The sequence below is a fragment of the Scleropages formosus genome, chromosome 11 (assembly GCF_900964775.1).
Source record: "Scleropages formosus chromosome 11, fSclFor1.1, whole genome shotgun sequence".
Lineage (NCBI taxonomy): Eukaryota > Metazoa > Chordata > Actinopteri > Osteoglossiformes > Osteoglossidae > Scleropages > Scleropages formosus.
Genome location: NC_041816.1, coordinates 1,203,064 through 1,229,445, shown reverse-complemented (window position 1 = coordinate 1,229,445; position 26,382 = coordinate 1,203,064). Strand labels below are relative to the sequence as shown.

Genomic DNA, 26,382 nt, shown 5'->3' with positions numbered 1-26,382 from the left:
CCCCCACCCCCGCCCCCATCCTCAGCACCGCCGCCACCCCACCCGCACCGGAGCGGCGCGCGGCTGACACCTCGGTGAGGGGCGCAGGGAGGGGGGAGGCGAGGAGATAAAACGCCTCCGCGAAGGAGCCAGCGGGGGGTCTCGGGGCTCGGCCGGCAGAAACGGGGCGCCGGGAAACCGTCGGAGCTCGGCTCCGCCGCCGACGCACGACTCCGCGGAGCTGCGGAAACTTTGCGCCCAGTTTTCAGGCAAGCGAAGTCTTTAGGAAGCTCTTCCTGCAACTTTTCCGATTAAACGCTCGGTAAGGATGCGTGTCGCTCTTCCGTTCGGCTCAGCAGCGCGATTCTGCTTTTTACCCTTCGATGGGGAGAAGGGCTTGTCATCGGTGCGTCCGACGAGAACGACGCGACATCCGACACGCGTTCGGGGTGTCGAACGGGAAGCTTGAAATCTACGACCCGTTTGACCGACTACGGCTCTGCCGAGTCACGCCGACGCAGCCGTACGACGAATCCTCTCGGGGCCAAATTAATGCCAGCAGTAGGAAAAATCCGATTTTAGCAGCCGATGCTACTTTGCAACGCCTGCCCGGAGAGGGTCAGGAGCTACGGACGGTAAACGACAAACAAATTACGATAACGATGAAAAATGAATAAATGGAGACGAACGAAGGACAAGCAGCGAAGGTGTTTACTAAGCGTTTCTCTGGAAACCGTTTGCGGTCAGAGGAAAACGCCAGACGGGGAGCCGCTCTCCGCAACGAGAGACTCGGCCCCCTTTTACCCCGGAGGGGCCAAACGGACCGCCGCCGTGGGGTTCGCGGTCACGTCGTCGCTCGAAAACGGGCTCTCTGGGGAAGCGGGGGTCTGGCAGGGCCGTCGCTCTTATTCGGGGCGGGGCTTCCGCCACGTTGTCGCCAGTGCGCTCGGTCGCAGAGCGGCCCGTTTCGCCGGGGCTCTTCGATTCGAACCGAGAAACAGCGAGGAGCCGCCGACGGGGAAGGACCTCGCTCCCAGGACTCCGCGAAGCGACGCCAACACACCGCCGAAGGTTCTGTCGGCAGAGCCAAACAGAACGGGGATTCATAGCGCTGCTCGCGGACTACGTGGAGAAAGCGGGAGGAACCCCGAACGGGCTCGGCGACGAGCTTCCGTCGCGGTCGGGCATCACGCGACCCCCGTCCTAGCGCCGCTCTTTTCCCGCACGGATACAGAGGCTCCGGTTCGGACCGCGTTTCACGATAAGCGGGCCGGTGCTTTTTCTGGAGCAGGCGAGGAGCTTCCGGCCGTCAGGACCTTTCGGAAGGGCCGTTCGGTGCCCCCTGCTGCCCGTCGGAGTCTCCGCCCACGGCGGGATCCAGCCAGCTGCCGAGAACAAGCAACAAGCAACAAGCAGCAACAACACATGAGCTGCATGTTGACTTGCGGGAAGTTGAAACTTAAGCAGTTCCCAGCAAGGCGGAAACGGGCCGGAAAGCGCAGTCCAGACCGCCGTCTCTCTCAATTAGCAGAAAGCATCAAGTCGCGTCTTCGGAAGGCAACACGACGCCACGTTCGCCGCTTCTCTGTGGTCGGCTGTCAAGAGCGTGGCACCAGATAGCGTTCCCTCACGTGTGCTGCCTTTCAGAGGCACGAAGCAGAAATCGCTCCTCTCGTTCGTTCGTTTCGTTCCGTAGCTTTTAGCAGAACCCTCCGCTTCCAGCGAAAATGAGAGGGGCCTATTGGCCGGAAGGCGGAGTGCTCCGTTTTACTGTCACCCAGGACCGGCAACGACTTGATCGTGCTCGGTAAGAGGCGAGGCGAGGCTGTACGAAGGCAGAGAACGGAAGGGAGAACAGAAAAATCGGCCTGGGCACATGCAAAAAAGCGATCCGGAACGGATAGGGAGTAGAAGGTGTCATTACGGCTTTCCCTGCCGGCTAAAAAAAACAACTCGGTCTGCGAGCATCGGGATGCTTTTTCGCGTGCCTTGCCTTCTCTGCCACTCATATTCAGTAACAATTGATAAAATTGATGAAAAAAAGCTGATTTGAATGTCAGATGAAAAATGCGGCCAAACAGCGACCCCTGCTGTTCGTCCGAAAAAAGAGAAAATTATCAGGTGCTGATCAGCAGCAGTTACATTTATTTGAGTGTGTGTGTATTTATCTATTTTTTTTTTTATCAGACACTTTTCTCCAAAGCAACGTACATCTCAGCAAAAATACAATTTGTACATTACATTAAGAGAAAGAGACATGGCAGCAGACATGTGATTATTAAACTTAGTTACTGTCCACTGGACGCACCGACGTTCATCAATCGAGTAGGTGCATAAAACGCAGGATAGATGAATCCTGGTAACCTCCTACCAAATGTTTTTCTATAATAAGGTACACAAACAAAGAATCACGTACAACGCCGGAGTAACGGCTGTATAAAGGCTTATATGGGGATGCTCGTGAAGTTACGGTGAATGAACATTTACATTTATTTAGCAGACGCTTTTCTCCAAAGCGACTTGCAATGAACTCTATGTAGTGTTACCATCAGCCCGCACACCTTATTCACCGCAGTGATTTACACTGCTAGACACACTACTTACACTGGTTCACTCATCCATCCATCAGCGGAACACACACGCACACTATGGGGGAACCTGAACAGCATGTCTTTGGAGTGTGGGAGGAAACCAGAGCACCCGGAGGAAACCCACGCAGACACGAGGAGAACATGAAACTCCACACAGACCGAGTGGGGATCGAACCCACGTCCTTTTCGCACTACTTGCTGTGCCACAATTAGGAAAGCAAAAATTAAAAGCATAATTAACTCTTAAAGCATAAATCAGGAGCAAGTGCCAAAGCATAAATTATTGGTGTTTGTCTTTCTAGTACTTTCTAGTTTTAGTGCGTGTATTTGCACAGTAGCACTTTTCCAACATTCTCCTCCTTCCGCTGCACTTTACACGCAGCGACCGGTTAACGCTGCAGGCGCCCCATTTGGCGCCTCCTCCGCTCCCTTAACCGCTCCGCTGTTCTAGCCAATTGTTTCGTACCTGAGCGCCTAGCATCGCCGTGGAGATCAGCTCGAGGCCCGTGGCCGGGGACCGTCCGCAGGCGCCGGCCGAAATATCGCAGCGGGTCGGGCTCTTTGTGAGCTCTCGCCGCGTGCAGCCGCTCCCCCCCCCCACGGCGATACATTTTTCACGCCCTTCGCTTTCAGGAGTTGCAGGAGGCAGCAAATGAAAGAATATTTTCGGTGAGATCATACGGACAGAAGGGATAATGAATCAGTCCCGTTTTTCTTCTACGAGACAAAGGCAAGAATTACTGCAGTCTTTATGGCTTTCAGGCCCGGGAGAGAAATAACTCGGAGGAGCATTTCCTGCGGGGAGGATGCATTTTCCACACGTTTGCACCAACGTGAGCCACGCGCTCGCCGTGCCGTTCTGAGCTGTGCCGCTGCGGAGGGCGCTGGCTGAGGGAGCGCGTTTAGTTCGCGGGCGGAGGCCGGACGGCTCCCCCTCGCAGGCGCCCTTCCGCGGGGACCCCGGTCCGCAACGGGCCGCCGCAGCTTCCGGCAAAGCCTCGACGCGATGGGTTCGATCGAGGCCCTCGGGCTTCCGGGCCGGTGCCGACGCCAGGCAAACGGGGCGACGCCGCGCGGCAGCCGGGAGAAGCGGAGCTCTTCACGTTCGCCGAGCTCCAAGCGCCACGGGGACGGGAGCCGCGGGGTTCGGTCCCATTTCCTGCCGTACTGCGGATCGAGGTACTGACCCCGATTGGCTCCGGCGAAATTACCCAGCTGTATAAAGGGGTAAATAATTGCCAGCAGCTTAACACCGCGAGCTACTTTGGAGAGAAGCATCGGCCGAATGAGTGAAATGGCAACGTCGCTTCGCTTCCCCACGTAAAGAAACACGCTGACCGCTCTCATCGGTCCATCTCCAGCGGGACGGCTCACGCGACAAAGGGTCCTTCGACACGTTTCCCCGAACGTGGGCTGAAGAGAAGCCGCACGCTCAATATAAGCGGCAGAGCTTTAAAAGCGGCGGAATATTCAAGCGAAAGCGGCCGCAACGGCGCCGGATCCGGAAGCGGAGAGCAGGCGGCGGGATGCTCTTAACGCCGGGGCTCGGCGTCTCGACGGCTCCGCGACAGCTGGACGAAGGCCGAGAGAGGTGCGCTCACGTTGCCTCCCATCAGGGAGCCGGCGACTCGAGAAAACTTTTGCGCTTCTAGCGCCGTAAAGGTTTACCGGAACATTCAGAGCCGCATCTGCACCGCGGTTACAATGTGCCATTCGCTGTACTGCGAGCACAAGGCCCTGCGATTAAAATAATTATGGAGATGAGCGTTTTGAGCCGGGGGAGCGCGTCGCACGTCCGAGAGAATACGAAACTCAACGAGCGCCTCGACCGCCTGTTCCGCGGGCCTCCTTTCATTATTCATGCCTCGACAGACATTTTTATGAAGTCCTGTTGCCCCATGAAACATTTCCATTGCAAATGTCCATTTGTCAAAAGGAACCAAACTTACGATTGCGCAGATAATTACAATTTTAATTTTTTATGCAGCCGATACGGGCGACGGCCGATTTGTTTAAAACCCGACCGGAAAAGGAAACGTCGATCCAAGGATCAATTACGGGGCCGACTGCCTTTAACAAGATATGCATATTTCATCATTTTATGGAAACCAAGCATTTTGCTTAATGCTAAGAAAGGGAAACGGTGGAACTAACACCAAATATAAAAATGCTTCCTGCAGTCAGACGCTGATGCACAAAGCTGAACGACAGTATCGCGTTTCAGAAAGACATAGAGCAGGCCAGGACCGCTCTGCCTTCATATCCGCTTATTTACCGCAGCTGCCGCTGGCTTATTGAAGAGTCACATGAAGCTCTCCGCTTACATCTTCATCGCGGCGTCAAACCGCTGGACTGCGAAACTGCTAGTGGGGTGGAGTAGCGCATAGCACCGGTGCCCCATCTCTCCCGGGTTCGAATCCAGCTCAGCCCGCCCGCACTTCGCACGTGGCACGGCGAGCAGCGCTGCCGTCTCACGGGGCCCGGGCGGTGCGAGAGGACGTGGGTCAGTGTGGAGTTTGCACGTTCTCCCCTTGTCTGTGTGCGTTTCTTCCGGGTGCTCCGGTTTCCTCCCGCAGTCCAAAGAGATGCTGTGCAGGTTCCCCCATAGTGTGTGTGTGTGTGTGTGTGTGTTCCACTGATGGATGGATGAGTGACCCAGCGTAGCAGCGCAAGTCACCGTGGTGAATAGGTGTGTGGGCTAGTAATGCTACATAGTATCCATTGGAAGTCACTTTGGAGAAAAGCATCTGCTAAGTGAATCAATGTAAATGCATGTTCTCCGTGTTTGTACTGTATGGGCTTCCTCTCACAGTCAAAGATGTGTGTTTCAGGCAAAGCGATGTTTCTAAATTGCCTTTAGTGTGTGTGTGTGATTGCATGAGACAGAAGTATGTGGACTCAACTGATCCCTTGATCCTAGTCCACACATAACTGAACAACCCATTTCTAAGGGTGATCTATTCATCAAGTGGCACCCTCTGGGTGAAAGCTGGCATTAACCTCAGTGTTACCTGTTGTCACAGCCCCAGCTGGGGCTACAGTTACATTTATTCATTTGGCTGATGCATTTCTCCAAAGTGACTTACAGCATTAAGGTATTTACAAGTTATTTACCCATTTAGACAGCTGGGTAATTTTACTGGAAGTACCTTGCTCAAGGGGACTCCAGCCAGAGGTGGGGGTCGAACCTGCGACCTTTGCATCCGAAGGCACTGGCTCTAACCGCCACGCTACCGGCCGTCCCTAGGCCGGCTCCTCCGCCACGTCCCCCGGGCAGCGCGGAAGACGAGCGCCCGGGAGCGTTTTGCTTCCGTCAAACAAGGATCCAGAAGAAAGCACCGGTGGTTCCGCGGCACACGTCCCAGAGCGGCTCGGAACGAGCAGATGCGCGCTACTGCGCGGTGACGTGACCCGGCGGTCCCCCGTGCCCACGCAGCCGACGGCCGAGAGACGAGATCGCGTGCGGAACTTCCTCCGGAGGAATTATTATCTCTAATAACCCGTTTAGGCCAGTGTGTCATGCCAAATGCAGCAGGTAATTAAAGAGCAGAGTCATGCTTCGCTTTAATTACCGCTGACACATTTCACTGAAGCTCAGACGCATCTGGCGTCCCTGGAAACGCGGGGATCCGGGCCGCCACGGGTCTCCTTCGAGGGAGGAATCGACGAGGGGCCTCGGGCGCAACGGAAAGGAGCCATATACTTCACGCCGACCCTGGGCTTCCACGCGCGATCACCGCGCACGCTTTGTGCTTTGTACTTCGTACGGCAGGCTAACAATAAGGTATTAACGTCTGCCTGGGCAGCGATGGACGCGCACCTCTAACCTAAAGGCGGCCACTTTGAATCCCAGGAGGGACCCTGCAGCCGTACCCATGAGCTCGACGCTAATCCAGCAATGTTCAAATATTGCCGTGTACGTACTGAGCAACGTAATCTCTCCAGCTCATTTACGGCGTAACCGTTCACGCGTCGTAACTCCACAAGCATCCCCGGATACAACCTTTATTCAACCGCTACTCTGGCAAAAAAAAAAAAAGAAAATTTGATGCGAGGGTATTGGGATTTGTCTATCCCGTGTTTTATGCACCTACTTGATCGATGAACCTCGGTGCAGCAAGCGGTAGGGAACAAACTAGGTTTGCTCGAGTCACATGTCTGCAGCTACATCTCCTTCTCTTAATGTAACGCATAAATTGTACTTTTGCCGAGACGTACGTCGCTTTGGACAAAAGCGTCTGCTAAACGAATACATGTAAACGTAAAGGTAATTGCTGTCGGTGTACCGTGTGCTTTCCGGAAGCGGCATCGCCTACAGAGCAAAGCGGAGTGCGACGCACACGCCATCCACGCAAAAGCTCATAAAACACCCCCAAGGCACCCTGCAGAAGTGCAGCTGGGAGATTCGCGAATCCTTTGTGCAAACCGTGCATCCTTCGCGCTACCCCGCATCTCGAGCTCACGTCGTCGGTTCCGTCGGCGACCTCGTGTGACCAGGGGCTCGTCCGCGGTGCCGCTGTGCCGGAGCCACACGGGTTGCGGCAGCTGCCCTTCCCACGAGTCGACGTGTCCGGGTCATTACCTGCAGGGCCGTACGGGCCGTCTCCACAGTCCGCGCCGGCATTCCGGCACGGCGCCTGGAAACTCGGGAAACCAAAAGCATGAGCTGCAGCCGTCAGGGAGACCGACGCCGAAAGCAAGTCCTGACTCACCTCTCCGAAGGTCCCCGCTCTCCACGGAACTCCAAAATACTCGATTCAAAAGGCCTTGGCCTCACCGGGGATCGGTCCAGGGGTGACATGGTGGCACAGTGCGTGGCGCCGGTGCCTCGCATCTCCTGGGCTATAGGTTTAGATGTGGCTTTGAATCCTGCTCCGTCTGCGTGGTGTGTGTACGTTCTTTCCATGTAGCACCCCCACCCCCCAAATCCAAAGACATGCGTTTCAGGTGAATTGGTGATTCCCAGTTGCCTTTAGTGTGTGTGTGTGCGATTACCCTGTAACGGACTGTCCAGGTGTACCCGCGCTCGTGTCCTGTGTGTCCAGGATAGGCTCTGGATCACAGTGACCCTGCACCGGAAAAGTGATTTTTGATGAGATCGGTCCAATACACCCAATCCACACCTCTGAAGCAGAGGAGCAAAAGTCACAGGGTCAGAGGAGCTTCAGCACAGCTGCACTGGTCACACAGTGTACGAAAGGGCAGAAATAGCGATATCTGGAAATAAGGGAAACAATCTGCCACATTTCTTCAACACATGTAAATATTATTTCATTAAAAGCAACTGCCTTAATGCTGTCCATCAAGAGCTCTTAATAGGAGCCACACGTCTGTTGTGCTAAAAATCTGCGACATATGAACGTCTGGTGTTTAGCGTCGCGCTCACCATGCTTTTTTGTCTTTTTTTTTTTTTTTTTTAAACCACATCCTCCTAGAGTACTTTCAATCTTGCTGCATCATTGCACAGTTTAATGGGAACCTTGTTTTGTTCCCTGAGATGAAAGCTGTGAAAATAAACAGGACATGAATATGAAATTATCTGAAATCACCGCATAAGAGTGATCAAATCATTTTACACCGACTGGCACGCTGCATGATTAATAATAAACGGGATAATCCTGTTTTCGGCCCTTAGAGAAACAATGCGGTTTCACGCGCAACGTACGAACACAAATGTACGATAAGATACACATTCCGCACCGTGAGACACCGATGGCCCTAAATACCGGCTAATGCACACACATACAATGCAAGCATAATTAATCAAAATCGGTGTATGCATAACGAATCCTACTGAAAGCAACTAGGTTTTTAAGACCGCGCAAGTTTTTTTTTTTTTTTAAAAAAAAAAAAAATGTTTTCCTTTCTCCCACCGACAAGAAAAAACAAGGGGATTTTCGTACGGTGTTGGCAGAGCGTACATAATGAAAAGCCTCTTAGCCCCCGCACTTGCGTACCCAGAGATGCGACTACTCGTTTCGGGTCGTTTGAGCTTTTGGGATTCGGCCCCAGGGAACTCGGGATCTTCGCTTCCAGATGGAGGATTAGAGGGACAAAGGCGACTTGGGGGGGCACGTCACATTCGTATGCGTCTTGAGGGAAAGCAAACGGACCGGCTCTGCCTAACGGCGCACGCTGCAGGAGGTTTATTAAAAAACTAACTTTTCAGTCGACTACCCTAAAAACCAAGGGGCAATTAAAGTACTGCTGTTCCAACCCGGCCCAAACGGCGCACCGGCTCATCCCTGCCGTCTCAAAAACCGCAAGGGAACAAAAGAACGGCGAAAAGGGACCGGCAAATACGAGCTGTAGGAATGTTATAAAGCTGACATATAATATTTATTATTAATGACTACAGGGTCTAGATGTCACCGGAGCACGGCCAAACACGTACCACGGGCCACACGAACCCGCTCACGCGGGATCAGTTAGAATGGCTCTCGCGTACCGCCCGGCCCTCGAACCAAATCAGTCCTCGTATCGTATCCGCTCTTCCCATCGGCGTCACTTCCCATTCCCAAAAGCAGAAGAGCATCAGTCCGGGAGAAGAGTGCGCATGCACAATTCTGCCTGCGTCTGCAGGGCGCTGCTGCCCTACCTGCGGGAAGACACTTCACCTGCACAAGAGCCAGCTCTACACACGCAGGTTATACTCGCTGTGAAGTACTGCGTCCGCTACACAACTTAACAGCAGCAGTAACTATTTCTATATAAGTTTGTGCAGCTGCCCAAAGATGTTTGCATACAGGTACAATCCCACTTTAGTGTGACATAAAGAGGCCACGGGTACATCTCCGCTGTATTTTTACCCACGCGGCAGGTAGCGGCTTTCAACAGAACGCCGAGCCGGCGGGAGCGGGCCGGACCGAGGGCGAGCAGGTGGGATCGCTGGAGCGTACGCTGCCAGCAGGCAGGCACCACACACGGGCAAATCGCATCGACAAAAAGGCTCATTCGCACAGAGGGGGGGACGCGACGCGCTCCCACATCTCCTCAAGCGGAACCGACATCTGTCCACCTGACCCGCAGCGGCAGAGAGACACGACGCCGGATGCGAATCACCCCCGAATCACCAGGGCATAAGGGACACTGGGGTAACAGGCTTATTATATGGAGATGGTGAACCATTTCCTCGCATCCAGCGCTGCAAGAAAATTTAATCAAATGCATCAGTTTTTCTCCTTTATTAGATCTGACTGTAAACTGTTGGCTTTTCTCAGGTTACCATAGTTTTCATGGCTTTTGCATGTGTGTGAGAGAGAGACTGCCTTGCCATGAACCAATGTCCCATCACGGTGGTACCGTTTCAAGGCTCATGCTTCGCAGGTAGGCTCCGGACCACCGTGACCACTCGCTGGAAAGGTGGTTGTTCATAACCAATAAACAAAAAAGAGGGAGAAAGTTAAAAACCTCAAGAGTGTTTGCTTAGGCCTTTTCCACAAACACACAGACTATGTATAGAGCGGTGAGCAGTGACCAAGAAGCTCACTGGCAGCTGGGACAAGAATGATAGAGAGAGGCAGAAGAGTGGGCTCGCGGGTGCGAGACCCCCACAGATCACCTCCGGCACCCCGGAAGCCGTTCGTCTGCTGCCGCACCGCCTGCAGGAAGCGGGCGAGGAGGAAAAGCCCTTCCGACCGTCAAACCCCAGGCAGCTTCCCGGGGGACACATCAGCGCGGCCGTACGCAGGGGAACTAAATACAGGGCCGCTGAGATGAGACGCACGGACGGACCTCGAAAGACAAATACAAGAGCGTTTAAAATAATCACCGTGAATATAGACTTTGCGCTTACTCAAAATAGTTTGCGTGTCACATCCCGTGTTTATTTCAACAGAGGCAGGAGCTGACACAGGTGACAGCAATCCTCGCCGACTTACGACATCCGCTCTCTTAATCCACTTAACATTACGGCATTAGCACGGCCGTAGAAATTACTAAACACCCTACAGTGAGGACTAGTACCTTATTATAAATGTTATTTTTAATCACACAAAATAAAACGTGGATGTAAAAAATCTTATGCAGTATAAATATAGTTCATACCGATAAAAACATTTGCTATATCAGTATAAACTATTATATTTCAGGAGAGTTAACTTCCACTTGCAGATGCAGCTAATGTACTGCACACAGTTCTGTCAAAGGAAGACAGCCCATATTAAACGGCATCGTTACTGTACTGTTAAAACAAAGAACATTACAATATGTTAATAGAAACAAAGAGACAGGATGTGTTTACCGGATGGTGGAGAATGCCCTCTGTGGGCAGCGGTGAGACACCGAACATTGTACGCGCAGGGAGCAAATAAAACACGGCACACAGAAGAACCCATTTAATTATTTCAGGAAACAAAGTTCTCTTTTTTATAGCAGTTACAGTTACACTTCAATACATTCAGGTAAAGTATTTTACATTACAGAAAAAAATGTACAGCTCAAATTTCACAGCCTCCCCCCCTCATTCAAAAGTCTTGCGCCGTCGAAAGGTGAACATTCACTCCTTTCAGCATGACGCTGATGTATGAAGGGAGAGATTAAGAAATACCAGCTACGTCTTATTTATTTATTGCTGCGGCATCAAGGGTGGGGCCTTGGTGTCCATGGCGACACCTTTTCAGTGCCACCTTAAGCGAAATGACTCAACTATAAATACAAAGACGACAAAAAAAGAAAACGGGTACAGCGAGCAAAAACGTCTATGCGTGTAACAGCTATAGCATGTAACCACAAAGCCACACACTTTCCCTCCATTATGGATCATTCTCATCTTTTTTCTTCTTCCAACAAAGCTGTCATTAACTTTTGACGCGTTTCTTTTCGTGAAAAATACCACCGAAGCCGACAGAGAAAAGGCTCCATGCAGAGATGCATCACTTTGCTGGCAAGACGCAATCAAAGAAGTGGTAAAATGTGTCTCGCACTGCAATATGTCAACCAGCAACATATTAATACATACCAGGTTAGAAGAAACGTGGCCAAACTTAAATGGAAAGCATTCAGCTACAACACTAAAAATCATTGCCAGAAAATTTAGGAAGGGGCTGGTATTCCCAAAAACTATCAGACTGACTTCTGATAAATTTAATCCTAAAAAGGGATGTTGTCAAACCAAAACAAAAAGGCTGAAATCATCTTGAGCTTCTAATCTGCTGATCCACAGTGGTCTTTCATTAGAATTAAGGTCTTCACTGTCTCTTTCAAGAAGCATGGGTGGAGATGGGGATTAATGTGAAAAACAGGGATTACCACGATTTTGGGTAACAGCTGTTTAGAAGAGGATTTGAGTTTTTATGCCCTTAACTTGATAATTTTAATGTAGCTGAAACCAGTGTGTTCGTGAAGGAATCCGTATAGAACTTCTGTTAATGCTATGCAATATGTCCGGATACCTTGTTACGGTTAAGGCCTTCTTGTGATTTTCTGGGAAAAAAAAAAATATAGTTATGAGTTGGAACTAAAAGAAATTTTAGGTGGGGGACCAAAGGGCGTTTGAAAGTCATACAGCTATAAACAATTCAGTTACTGTCCCCCCCCCCCCTCCTTTTTAAAAAGGTTACCTCCTGAACTTTTGGACACAAACAACATTTTCTTTAAGACAGTTAAACCTGAAAGGTCACTTCATTAATTTAATTAAAAAAAAAAAAAAAAAAAAAAAAAAACACCAGGTCAACTTTTATGATACAAAATACCACTCACTGCAGATGAGTATGCTGAAAAACAACACAATTTATCTGATCTAAGCCCAAAATATTATTCTCATAATAAGGAGGTACCAAAATATCAATAATGAAACAACAACAACAACAACTAATCATATTTAAAATGTTTGGTAGCTGTACAATACGCTTAAAATTCTAGGCAGCATAAATTTATTCCACATTTGTTTCATTTTGTGATTGTCACAAGGGAAAGCTCCATGTTAGACTTCATGTAGCTGAAAACTGTATGTGACACATGCACAAATGTGTATAAATGACATACTAAAAAGCATCTGCATTACGGAAAAGAAATACTCCTAGCTGGAAAACTTGTTCGTTTATTTTTGGTAATGTTTTCATTATAGTTTAAAAACCAATTCCTGCTTTAAAGGAAGGCAACAGCAAATAAAACAGTCCATCTTCAGATTTTAGTGTCTATCAACTGCCAAACCATTATAAAAGTCTTACTTCAAAATTAGTGCCTTCATCACCAATATTTACAGCAATGCTGTAAATTATGCTTCCTTTCCTGAAACAGTTACTTCTTAATGGACTAGCTGCCCTATCTTTGACATTTCATTTCCCAAAGACCACCGTATTGCAAATAGAAGACAGGAGAAATTTAACACAAATAAAAGTAAACCAAGAACCCCTTTCAAGTTTTCCACATCACTTAACGGGACCCGAAAAAAATTAAATTTTGATATTGCACCCATGCAGACTAAAGAGCAAGGGCTTCACTCCAAGCCTTGACCAGCATGTTTGAGGCAAGGAACACACAAGCGTGTACTACGCACCCTGGGAAGGTCTCCCGTCTGATGTTCTCGGAGCTGACGGAAGAGCCAGAAGAGGAGGAGAACGAGCAGAACGACACTCTTAAAGGTCCACAGGGGAACGCTGGCTTGGCTCTAGTTCCTCTGGAAGGCACCTTGGGCGGCAGAAGTGGCTGCAGTGGCGGCGGCTGTCTGGAAGGTTCTGTTGGTCAGCACACCCTCTGAGAACTCTTGCTGGGCCTTCTGGAAGCTGGCGCCCGTTCGCCGGTACATGGAGTGAACCTGTAGGGTCACAGAGGGGTCAGCAGGGCATTTTGCTGTGGGAAGTCAGTGGTACAGCCCCAGGTGCCACGAATAGCAATTTGTCACCAGTTCATCTGGGTATTAAGGCAGTCTAGAGGCCAAGGACACAGCCTGCTCTTAACCTGAATTACTGTAATAAAGAAACGCACACAAGTTTATGAACTGACAAAAACAGTCAACAATAAAACTATCAACAAGTGAAATAAGCAGATCAGGTTACTACCATCTTAAATGTCAAGATAAAGGACAGGACTGTACTTGAATTTCCCTGCAGGGATTAAACAAACAACACATCAAGAGATGACACCTAAACAAGGTTATTCCCAGCAAAATAAATAGAGATTTACAAATAATCGTTACACCATCATGGAGGTGATGTCCCATGTTGCCTGCTCAGGTAGCACCATACTTGTAAAATATACATGACACTAAACATGAAACAAAATGTACACTGCTTGGCCAAAAAAAGTCACACTAATTTTGTTGGACCGCCTTTTGCTTTGATTACGGCACGCATTCGCCGTGGCATCGTTTCAATAAGCTTATGCAATGTCACAACATTTATTTCTGTCCAGAGTTGCATTAATTTCTTGCCAAGATCTTGTATTGATGATGGGAGAGTCAGACCGCTGGGTAGTCTTCTCCAGCACATCCGAAAGATTCTCATTGGGGTTAAGGTCTGGACTCTGTGGTGGCCAATCCGTGTGTGAAAATGATGTCTCGTGCTCCCTGAACCACTCTTTCACAATTTGAGCCTGATGATTCCTGGCATTGTCATCTTGGAATATGCCCGTGCCATCAGGGAAGAAAAAAATCCATTGATGGAAAAACCTGGTCATTCAGTATACTCAGTTTACCTCATTTTTTGAGCACATAACATTGCTGAACCTAGACCTGACCAACTGAAGCAACCCCAGAGCATAACACTGCCCCCCACAGGCTTGTACGGTAGGCACTAGGCATGATGGGTGCATCGCTTCATCCACCTCTCTTCCTACCCTGATGTGCCCATCACTCTGGAACAGGGTAAATCTGGACTCGTCAGACCACATGACCTTTTTCCATTGCTCCAGAGTCCAATCTTTATGCTCCCTAGAAAACATAAGCCTTTTTTGCAATTAGCTTCACTGATGAGTGGTCTTTCTAAGGCTACACAGCTGTTTAGTCCCAATCCCTTGAGTTCTCCTTGCATTGTGTGTGCGGAAATGCTCTTACTTTCACTATTAAACATAGGTGTGAGTTCTACTTTTTTTTTTTTTTTTTTAATACACGATTTGATTTCACCAAACGTTTAAGAGATCTCCCATCACGATCATTCAAGATTTTTTCCCAACCACATTTCTTCCTCGAAGATGATGGTTCACCACAATCCTTCCAGGTTTTAATAATGCGTTGGACAGTTCTTAACCCAATTTTAGTAGTTTCAGCAATATCCTTAGTCGTTTTCTTTGCCTGATGCAGGCCAGGAATTTGACCCTTCTGAAACAGAGTAACATCTTTTCCACGACCACAGGATACGTCTTCCGACACGGTTGTTTCAGAAATGAGAAGCTACTCACTGCATCAGCTAGGGTTAAATAACTTGTTGCCAACTGAAACATAATAATCACTGCAGTAATTATCCGGTGGAAGGCTCCAACCTATTTTCTTAAATCCAGGTGGTGACTTTTTTTTTTTTTTGGACCGGGCAGTGTACGTGGTAATGTCCGCACTGCTGAACACCGTTCTCCCACTTTACACCACTTCTCACCTGTTATGCACCTCTGTTGCCACTGATCTGCTCTATGTTAAATATGAAGTGCAACTACAGTAATAACAATGCTACAATATCGAGCAGTACTGTGTGCTTTCACACTGGTCACAACACACTGACTTTGAATACTATGCACATAAACCACATGAGGGTCAAAGAGGCATCATCTTACACACTGCTGGTCTGTTCACTGTCAGGAAATCAATTCTACTCAATACCAAGAAAAAACAGAGAGCAGAGCAGTATAGGTTCTTCCAGTGAAGTAAGACACATACCATTTTGAGGAGGATGATGGCGAGCACAGCACACATTGTGAAGAATCCGGCCACCACCATCATCACGACGGCCACGCCCAAGTTTGAACGGATCATTGATATGGAGGTGATCCAACCACTACAACCACAAACATTAGCGTGAAACAATAAAAAGGCACTATCCAGTGATGACTTGAAATTAAGTCACTGTTTACAAAGAAGCAAATTTAATTACACTCGTTTAACAATTAAATACATTTTTCACACATCAGATCAATCTAGATGTTAGTAATTTTTAATTCATTTAGCTGACACTTCTTCAAACATATTTTGGTTTATGTATTGCATTAATAACAATTATCTACCCATTTTCACAGCTGGGTAATTTCTACAGAAGAATTCAGGATAAATACTTTGCTCAAAGGTAATACAACAGAAGCAGAGTTCAAACCCTGATCCTTTTTGTGCATGACTCTAACCACTATGATATCTGCAGCCCCTGACTAGGTGAAACTTAGTAAGGTGGGCTGTACGTTCTAATACTTACATTATATTGCATTACACATCAGTATGAGACGAGTGAAATTTGTCTTAAACAATACCTACTCAGACACTTTACAAATAACTAAATTATTTAATTCAATTTACCATATACAGGTAAGAGGCTATTAGGAAAATCAAGAGAGCTTTTCCTGATAAATACAACCTTTACACAGGTCTCAGAATAATTTATCACTTCAAACCTTTATCAAGGGCAGTCAGTCATTCTGATATGAAGTTTTACTGGCAAGTAAACTATTTCCTAACAGGTTTTTGGTTCCAATGTGGTGGACTGATCTCCCTCTCTCACACAGAACTACTGAATCCCTCTCTACATTGAGAAGGGACTTAAAAGTCATATCTTTCGGACCTACTTCTCCCCTGATCTCCTAAGAGCTAGATAAACATTTACATGTTTGTTATCTGTTTAATCATTCTTCACAATTTATTTAAGAACTGAAAAAACTATGGTCCTGCTCTCTGGCGGAGCTGAGGTTCGAGTCCCGCTTGGGGTGCCTTGTGACGGACTAGCATCCCGTGCTGGGTGTGTCCCCTCCCCCTCCAGCCTTGTGCCCTGTGTTGCCAGGTTAGGCTCTGGCTAGCCGCCGCGACCCCGCCTGGGATAAGAGGTTTCAGTCAATGTGTGTGTGTGTGTGTGTGTGAAAGAACTATATGCATCTCCTCATGTGTAAAGTACACTGGTCCATATGGCGGTATGAGACAAACAGATTGTACTCAGGAATCATGTCTGCATCCAAATCTCTCCCTCTGTTAATGTATTACACTGTGTTGTTCTCCAAGATGCACGTTGCTTTGGAGAAAAGCATCTGCTAAACTAATAAATGTAAATTAAGCTGTATCAAATGTGTCCTTTAAGGGACATTATAAACACTAAGACAGACAGTCTCATATGAATAAATTAAAATTATACTCAAACATATTTCCTACTAAATCATAGGGAAGAAAAGTGGTTCACCAAGCACTTGCTTTTATTTGATTTAATCCAGAATAATTAAAATTTTACCCATTTTTATTATACCAGACCTAATTTTATAAACCTACAGTATCAACAATATTTCCTTAAGGGGGATATTTAAGAAAGCATGGAAAAAGAGACATGTAAGAGTCTTAATTTAATCTTCCCAAATTAAAAAAAAAAAAAAAATTCAAGATCCATCTACACATATTCCTCTAGTTGTATTTGTTCAACACAATTTTTATTTCTCTCCTTTCAGAATCTGCGTTATTAAAAAAATACAGAAAGTATTTACTACAGTAAAAGAGTCCCTGCTTTTCAGATGTACCAAGAGCAAAGAAACACACATACACACAGTGTGAATTCTCTAAGGAATACAAGGCAAAATCCCAATCAAACTCACACAAAAAGCCTAGGAGCAGGTTGTAAAGAAAACAGAGGGGAAAATACAGACAGACAGACAGACAGACAGACAGACCCACTGGTCATGTGATGGCTGGGTTAATGGAGCAACAGCACCCTGGAAGGAGGACACGGCAGCGGGTACAAGGCATCGCTCCGTTAGATGGACAGTAAGAGAGGAGTGCAAGACGGAGACACACTGAGGACTCACCTGTTCCCCCAGCTGGGGATGCCCACGCTCTGAATGATATAGACCACCACTTGGAAGAAGAAGACAAAGAAGAAGAAGAAGAAACTGAAAGAGCTGTCGGACCTGTGAAAGACAACAATCAGGGCACATGCAGGGTTCAACATTAATGCAGAGACAAAAGGCATCATTTCACCAGAGTTTCTAAATTTTTTTTTTTTAAAAAAAAAAAAAAAAAACAAACTCCTGAACTTCAGGATAAGACTGGGAATTTTCTTTTAAACAGTGTTTGACCTGAAAAAAAGCACATTTTCCCAAATTTATACAACTAATGCATGGGCAACACAGCGGCATAGCCGGTAGCGCTGGTGCCTCACAGCTACGGGTTTGAATCTGGCTCACTGTGTGGAGATTACATTTTTTTCCCCATGTCTGCCTGGTTTTCCTTTGGAATGCTCTGGTTTCCTCCCACAGTTCAAAGACATGTGGTTCAGATAAATTAGGGACTCATTTACCCTCGGTGTGTGAGCGAGTTATGCGGCTCTTGCTGTAGAAATGGGTCAATCCCAGTACAATTTAGTGCAGCGTTGAAGTCGCTGGGGAACAACTCACCTGAAGGCCTTATACACTGGCCTGTACCAACAGAGGAAAGAGCACGGGGTGAAGAGAATAAACCAGAGGATGGACAGTCCGAAGTCCACGCCTTTAGCGGAGTTCACAGTGAAGGCAGCCAGGCAGGCGAGCATGTTGAGGATGAGCGTCACACAGTGAACTGCAAGGTGAGCAGAAAAAACCCTACAAATTAAACGACTACTCATAATGGGGGCTTGTGCGTGAATGTCAGTACTATTGATCAATGAATGGAGGAATAATTTAATACTGACTGCACCAACAGCGAAGCATCAAACAGAAACTTAATTCCAGTAAGTGTAGTAAAGTAATGAGTACCATATTATTTACCCATTATTTTCTTGTTCAGTCAGACTTTTTCCAAAGTGGTCCACAGTTTCACCCCTTTACACAGTTTCACATTTTACTGATTCGGTTCATATTTTGTACCTTGCTCTAGAACACTATGGCACTGTCCCACTTGACACCACGGGGATACCTACACATCCAGAGATAATACATCATCTTGCAGACTCTCTGGAACTCAGGAGGAATTTCTACAGCAAAGTCCTGGTAGAAGCACGGCTTTATTGGGAAGCACCGCGGAAGGGGTGGCCAGTTATTTTCTTTATCTATGGAGAGAAATTCAAACAAACAAAATGCTGATTACTTTTATAACAACTTTAATAAAACCATTTATCAGGAGAAGCCTTTAATGACTTATAAATCCAACATTATGGCTTTTAACACTCATTGCAGGTATTAAAACACACACACACGCACATTGACTGAAACCGCTTGTCCCAAGTGGGGTCGCAGCGAGCCGGAGCCTAACCCGGCAACACAGGGCATAAGGCTAGAGGGGGAGGGGGGGGACACCCAGGATGAGACGCCAGTCCGCCGTATTTTTTCACTCCCCACCCACACCGTATTTGTTTGTTGGAGCAAATAGTTTCCACATCCAAACTAGTTGTCAGTAAAATGCACCCAAGCAGAGTAGGACTGTGGGACTGGGTTAATTCACCTGACTTACACAGTGATCAGAAACAAGATGATGAGCATTGCACATGTTTGTAAAATGAATCTGTCGGCAAGTGGCATCAAATAGGAATTCAGGTTAAAAACATTAAAATAAGCCTCATGGCATCCCAAACCTCTTTTTTTTTTTTTTTTTTTAAAAACAAAAAACTTACCCAGCAAGGTATAACATTGTAACAAACTAGGTTTTCTTAAGAATCACATGTCTGCAGCTATGTCTCTTTCTCTTAACGTAATGCACACATTCTATTTTCGCTGAGAGGTACGTCGCTGTGGAGAAAAGCATCTGCTAAATGAATAATGGAAATTAAGCTTTTATCAAATGTCCAGATAAGAAAAACAAAGTGGCCAGATACGGACTAATGCTGCACCTAACCCATGATGAAACTGAGTGATATCTGTATGAAACTTTTACTGATTGGGATGTAGCAGCTGGACTTAGGAACGAATGAAGTTCCAAACAGGTGTCTACTCCCGATTGAATCCACATGTTGAGGATTCAGTGTATGGAAACATGGAAGAAATATCTTAACATCCAGCTAAATAGTGAATGCCATACGATTTAATCTTCTCTGCTGTACTTTTAGGTTCAACATGGCATTTTTGAGTGCACAAGCAGCCACGACTGTACAACTAGAAACTGAAAGCTGAATCACGCAAGCTGGAACTTTTAAGGGCATTTAACACGTCTGCTGACAACGGTGTAACATCCCAAACAGCTGCCGTAGAGCTCCCAAGCTCAGCATCTTTCATTAAGAAGCCGTGCTTTACCATGCTGTTACCGTGCTTTCTGCCCAAGTCGCTCCACAGAACTTCCTGTGACACCTGCTGAGTCAACCTTCATGCGCCCGCAGCACATGTGCAGTTTGCACATTCAGAACTGAAAACGTTCACGCACAGCTTGTAGAGTATGACCTGCACATTGGCCCCAATTTTATACTGCAACTTTTGTAGGAGTGCAAAATGAACAGTGCAAACGACAAGGAGGTCACGTGATGCCAGGCATCACAAGATGTAGTACTGCTGAGAAAAGCGGACTGCTTCTGCCAGTGAAAATGAAGCGGGAGGAGGAGGAAAAGAAGAAGGGTGGGAAGAGCTCACCTGTAGTGGCTCCTCTATTCTGCAGCTCCTGCTCTTTACGATCGAGCTCAGCCGCCTTCCTTTCCAGCTCCTCCTGCTGTCTCAGCAGGTCGGCATGGGCACTAGCCTGCAGGAGAAGCAGAGCGATGAGCCTTAAAACCCCATCAGAACGGGTTGCTCGGGAGGTGAACTGCACCATGCTCACGAGTACAAATGACACTAAGATCAACACAAAGATCTCGGCATCATACTTACTCCTTTGTTTTAATTAACATAGAGCTTTGAAAGTGCAGGTAGCACTCACCTGTGGACTGGGGCTCACCGATGCCTGAAGAACTGCTGGCTGGGACTGCGCTGCTGAGATAGGGATGGTGGTGCTGTTTTGGATACTCTGAAAAGATGAGAGAAATTCTGTATGTTTGAGAAAGAACTGAATCCAAGGTCTAGGTGCTCTTAAACACAAAATGAAGAAAATATTGTAACAGAAAAAAATAGATTTGCTACACTTGTCTATCATTTCCTTTAGGATCAAACAGTCTTTAAAAAAAAAAAAAAATAAAAAAATTATCCGTCCATACATCTATAACAAAAGGCCAAAATGACAATACAAGTGTCATGTGGTTTCCAAAAACAATTCCAACAGATAGAAATACCATGAAAGAAAGCAAATGTAAATGTATACTTGTAGGTCGATATATGTGAAGTTACCGCTATTAAAACAGATTTTTCCCTTGTTATGGCATCTCTGCGGGCAGCGGAGCAAACACGGCGGTACCACAATGCTTAGCGAGGGCTGGGGAAACCCCGGTACGTGAACCACATGTGGAGAATGAGAAAAGGAAGCCGTGTTCTTCTGTTCCAAATGGAATTATACTGACATATAGGGTTAACCAGAAAGGATCTTACCAGGGTGCTTTCGGTGAACGGGTTGTATTCGTCGAGACGCTCTACGCCGCTGCCGGTCACCTGAGTGACTGAAGGATCCTGTTACGCAGATTGAATGAAGGGAGATGGGTTGAATATCTTCTCAAACAAGAACATGGGATTGCTAAAAAAATAGTCCATCTTCAAGAAGTCAGAAGAGGCCTTTCAGAGTCGCAGCTTGTGCACTCTTCTAAACAAAGGGATATGACTGCTGTCCCAGAGTAAAACAGGCTCCGACTGCTGCACGACGAGCCGTAATCACAGCCACCGCCTACATGTATTTTACCACGCGCCGTTAGCTGCTGTGGTGCTCTGGCGCTCTTGTTGTAACTTGCGTCATAAGACAATTACCCCAGACAGGTTTGGCTCGACTTCTTAGTGGCGAGCGCTACCAGATCACTCGGGATTGCCTTGAAGTCTGACAGGAGGTGCGTGTCATCTGCAGCGGAGAATTTCAGCTCATTTCAGCACACACCACCACAATGCTGAGGTGCGTTTCTACAGCCAAATGCCACAAGTCCGCCGCCGCCTCAAAGTGTAGTTGCAAGTTACAGTGATGCATCTCCCCACGCAAGGATGTGGGACAAAGAGAGGAGAGGCACCGTGCAGGAATTTTGCTCTACGGGGGACATTCGTATATTCGTGTTCACAATGCACTCTTAGAAAGCGATAACTCGGGGCTACAAAAATTCAAATGGCCATACGTGACAGAATGCAAATGTCCATTTAAATATAGTTAAAAGGTAAGCAAAACGAAAACTGTTTGAAACTTCTTCAAACGGGTTTATTTACCAACACCTCCACCAGCAAAAAGTGATTAAACTGCTGTAAGATTTTCTTTTTTTTGTACAGATCAGTTGTGCCTTTTCAGCTCAAAAGCCTCTCACCTCAGACACTTCACAACCAGTTCAGTGACGTTGTGTTTTCTGATACGACATGTACTTCATAAAAAGAACCGACAGTCAACACTCCACTGTTTCGTTTTATACATTTCATTGTATTCACAACAATCAACGAGTGATTTGCTCTATGAGGGACATTTGAATATTGAACGAAATTAAATGACTTGGCGCGTGTGAAAAAGGCCACTTTATTTGGTAACCGGGTGCGAGAAGAACGGAATCTAGTCCTCTACTCCACATGGGAAGTCAAAGCAACCTATTCCAAAAAAGTTGCACAAATCATGCACCAACAACATTGTTTTCCACCACATGGATGGAACAGTGTTTCACTATGAAAAGCTTTAGTCCCCAGCAGTTGCCAACAGCACTGTCTCCTGGGGAAAAGGACAAACCGACATCACATTTTCCGAACCGCTCGTCCCGTACGGGGTCGCGGGGAACCGGAGCCTAACCCGGCGACGCAGGGCGTGAGGCCGGAGGGGGAGGGGACGCACCCAGGAAGGGGACGCACCCAGGAAGGGACGCCAGTCCGCCGCAAGGCACCCCAAGCGGGATTCGAACCCCAGACCCACCGGAGAGCGGGACCCGGTCCAACCCGCTGCGCCGCCGCGCCCCCGCAAACCAACATTTCTTTTCTCAATACCGCAAGTGCAACTGCTGAAACTCTCCAAGGACACTTTCAGATCAAATCTTTGTTTTTAAAAGTGAGATTAAAGAAAGGGCAATATACTTTCCTGGAGTCATGAGATGACAAGGGATGCCTCGCATTTCACGTCAAGAATGACTCTGGACTCCCGTGAAGACAGACACACCGAACGCGTTTGGTGAAACGCACATAAATATACACACGTACAGGGAGAGGACGACCAAAGGGAGGCGACACACTGAAAAAGTTCATCTTTGTACCGATTAAATGACAATTACAAATGATTGCCACTTCCGTTTCAGCTGTTAAGAGCTCTGACAATTCTCACTTTAGTCTGAGCTTTCAAAGCAACGTGACGTGAGCCAAAAGCGTTGCAAAGGTCTTTAAGGTGCCAACTACTCCGTTTCTCAATCGTGGGCGCGTCAGTCTCAGAAACTAAGTGCAAAATTATTTAATGCGTCAAAGGGAAGGGCCTCAAAAATGACAGCGGGCCGTACGTCAAACACGGACAAAGAAGAACAGCGACGGTCGCAAGTTGGAGCTCACCGAAAGGATAGATTATAGATAGATGCTAAATGCCACAAAAGCAAAAGCACAGCCTCAAAAATGAGCACAAAAAGTGAATCGGCACCTCCGCGACCCAGCCGGCGTCGACAAAAGCTGCAATTTACGGCACGGCTGCCATTCGGAAACAGCTCGTCGCATCCAGGACCGGGGCACAAACATTCATTGGTTCGTTCGTTCATTCGTTACCTGATGATGATGTCAAGAGCATAATAAGAGCTATATTAATATGGCCCAAGAGTCACCTAGGCTTTCACCCTATTTCCTACATTCACGCAGATATATAATGTGGAGAAAGACAAACTGCTGGGTGCCTTCAGGCTTCAACGCACAATATGATCTCTGTTGCCACACGACACACGGTGGGGGATCTGAAATGATCGACGTATGTGCAGCCGTCGTCGCAAAATTCTTTACGTTTACAGAGAACTGCCACGGAAATAGGTCATTTGATAGGACCAGATGATCCCTGCGGTTAAGAAAAAAAACGCTGCTCCACCACGATGTCCCCATACTACAGGATGACAGTGGCGCCATATCATATGCAGCCATATACACTGCTAAAAAACGTAATACCTGCTTCCATGGACTCTCTCCCCCCCCCCCAGCGATCACAGCTAAACACCACTAAACCTGGCTTTATGGGAAGCTGCTTTCCACCTCCTTCTATTCACCCCTCAAGGAAGCGGAGGTTCTTCTTCTTGAAGAATAGAATGGCGCAATGACCCACCACACCGCTCGGAACTTGTATGACAGCATTCCGAGAGGTTTTGAAGGTAAAAAATAAACTAAGTGCCGCCTATTCCGACCTTATTTGGCCCGGCGTCATATTGTTAGGCGTTTCCTGTTGTTTCGCCCGCACCCACTACCTACATAATCGCTATACACATTTCACAGTTTGAATACAAAAAAAAGGCCAAGTGTGGACAAGAAGGTGCTGAAAGCTGGATGGTAGCTATTCTGGAACTACAGCTGAAAAGGGACTGAGGCTGTAGCTTTGAATTTAATCATTAAATGCGTCATTTCCGTGACAGAATCACACGTGTGCATTCAAATGTCTCTTTCTGTTGCTGTAATAATCATGCGCTTCGCGTATCGTTCCTGGAGAAATGTAAATTCCCTAAGCTCTCCAATTAACTAATATCGGAAGACGATGCACAGTTGTGTACTTAATACTATTTCACACTCATTCTATTTTCCAGTTGCATTTCACTGTCCTTATATCACATTCCATAAGATACTTCCTTTGAGTTTGACACATTTCCTTCAAGACTACTTGGACATAAAGTTCAGGGACTATATTTATATAAACATAGGCTCAGAAAGTGAGGAAGGTCGTCAGCCAGGAGCTGCTGCTCCTCCACTTTTTTTTTTTGCTGCTCGAAAAAGGGACACCAGCAGCGGTGCAGTGGTGGGACTGGAGCACAAACCCAGCTGTGCACCTGCTGCTGCTGCTGCAGTGCTGGAGCCTTAAGTTAGTTAGGCTTAGCTACAAACGACCACTCTGAGTCCCAGATCAAAACATTCACTCCTCATGAAACAACACTAACACCATTTCACTGCTGAACTGTGCGATCCCCACGCGCCCCCCCGAAAATAAATTCCAACAAAAATTGAAATATTGAAATAGAGAAAGGCCAACAATCTAACTTCGTGACTCCCCTCCTTCCCGCCCTTGCTCCTCATTACGAAATCACTTTCGTGCAAAATGATTGGGTAAAGCATCTGTCACTCACACCACGTGGCCACAACAACGCAAAGTTGGCGGAACCAGGCAGAGAAACCAACTCAACAGGTTTGAGATGCCGCGCTCTTTTTCTTTTTTCTTTCTTCTTTCCCTGACAAAGTGAAATTACGTCCACTTTTAGCATAACGTGAGAGAGATTTCTTACCTGGAAAGGATTGATATCCACAGGATCCACAAAGGGGTTTTTGTCAGGAGCCGCCATGGTGCGCTGCGCGTCCTCAGCTCACTCGAACACTGCTGTGGCTTTAATGAACTTTCCCGTCGGATGCGCGCTTTCTCTCCAGGCCACTTCCGCAAAGCGAGCTTTGTGCGCAGGCGCAGCTGTGACGCACGTTTCCTCATGTTATTGTATACTTGAGCCATACTTTTGAATCAGTAAATGGATATTTTTAAAACCGGTCTTAAAGTGTCCGTTTGGAGTGCATAGTAGGTTACTTGGACTATAATTCCCCTCAACTTCAATAAATGTAAAGGAAACGCCGTATATACTTATGTTGGTTCTTAATAGGTTTTATACAAAAATATTTGAAAATGATATATCTGCCTGATTTTGTAATATATTATGGATACAACTTCTCATCGCCACAAACTGGTTGTAGAAGTTTCGTGAATCTCATGTCCAGGAATCTTGAACAAACCTTCTCTTCTAGGTGAACCCAGGCATGAACACAAACCTTTCACATGTCTCCTGCTTCATCTACAACTGCACTACACTAGTATGAAGCCATTTCAAATAAGTATCAAATTCACCCAAAAAGCAAGGAAAAAAAACATGTCAAGACTGAAATAAAATATATTTTCTGAGGTCCTTTTTAGTAAGCTGATAATTATTTGATCATTATGGCACTTGATATATGACTGTGTCCTCGAGAACTCACACTGAAAGTGCAGCTGAATCAAACTGTCATTTTGCATTGTCTTAACGTGCTACGGCATAAAACTTTACTATAACGTGATTACTTGATATCCTGTACACAGGATAATATATCCTTTCACACAGGGTGAATTCCAAATTTACACTCCTAAGCATTATCATATTTTATGTATTAGAAAATTATATATACAATTAATAATGCACAGAGCATGCTTTTTCCAGTGATCAGTACATTCACTTTTGGAGGATGTCAAGCATAGCAGGGAACTGTCCTTAACCTGGTACGAGGAGGTGGCGTTTGACCTGCGTGGACAAACTCTTCCTCACTCTCTGGGGGATTCATGTCACACTCCAGGGAAGCAGGAGTGATAGTGGATGAAGACCAAGGTGAGAACAGCATTCCTCTGCTTCGCCCATGACACGGCTTACAGCGCTGCACACCACTGGCAGCTCGCAAAATGACAGGCTGAAACATAAGCATGGCACAGCAGTTTCTCACACACACATGCCTTTTTAAAAGAATAAATATTTCTCCTTTC

At 46.9% G+C, this 26,382-nt stretch overlaps 1 protein-coding gene across 1 annotated transcript; it reads right to left on the bottom strand.

Annotated features, from left to right (window-relative positions):
* Nucleotides 1-12,403: 12,403 nt before the first annotated feature.
* Nucleotides 12,404-25,274, bottom strand: scamp2l (secretory carrier membrane protein 2, like). Its single transcript, XM_018752750.2, has 9 exons — nucleotides 25,115-25,274; nucleotides 21,093-21,170; nucleotides 20,491-20,577; nucleotides 20,208-20,313; nucleotides 18,572-18,700; nucleotides 18,072-18,231; nucleotides 17,484-17,585; nucleotides 15,376-15,493; nucleotides 12,404-13,326 (listed from the first exon to the last, which is right to left on the bottom strand). The coding sequence occupies exons 1-9, from the start codon at nucleotides 25,169-25,171 to the stop codon at nucleotides 13,180-13,182; spliced, it is 984 nt and encodes a 327-aa protein (XP_018608266.1). The 5' UTR covers nucleotides 25,172-25,274; the 3' UTR covers nucleotides 12,404-13,179.
* Between the last annotated feature and the right edge of the window lie 1,108 nt (nucleotides 25,275-26,382).

Bases quoted from the DNA above. Each gene is read 5' to 3' on its own strand.
- scamp2l (XM_018752750.2), bottom strand. From the start codon at position 25,171: ATGGCGGCTCCTGACAAAAACCCCTTTGTGGATCCTGTGGATATCAAT. The intron at 20,578-21,092 runs GTAAGATCCTTT...TCATCTTTTCAG, and splicing joins CGTTCACCGAAAGCACCCTG to AGTATCCAAAACAGCACCAC. The intron at 20,314-20,490 runs GTGAGTGCTACC...CTTCTCCTGCAG, and splicing joins CGGTGAGCCCCAGTCCACAG to GCTAGTGCCCATGCCGACCT.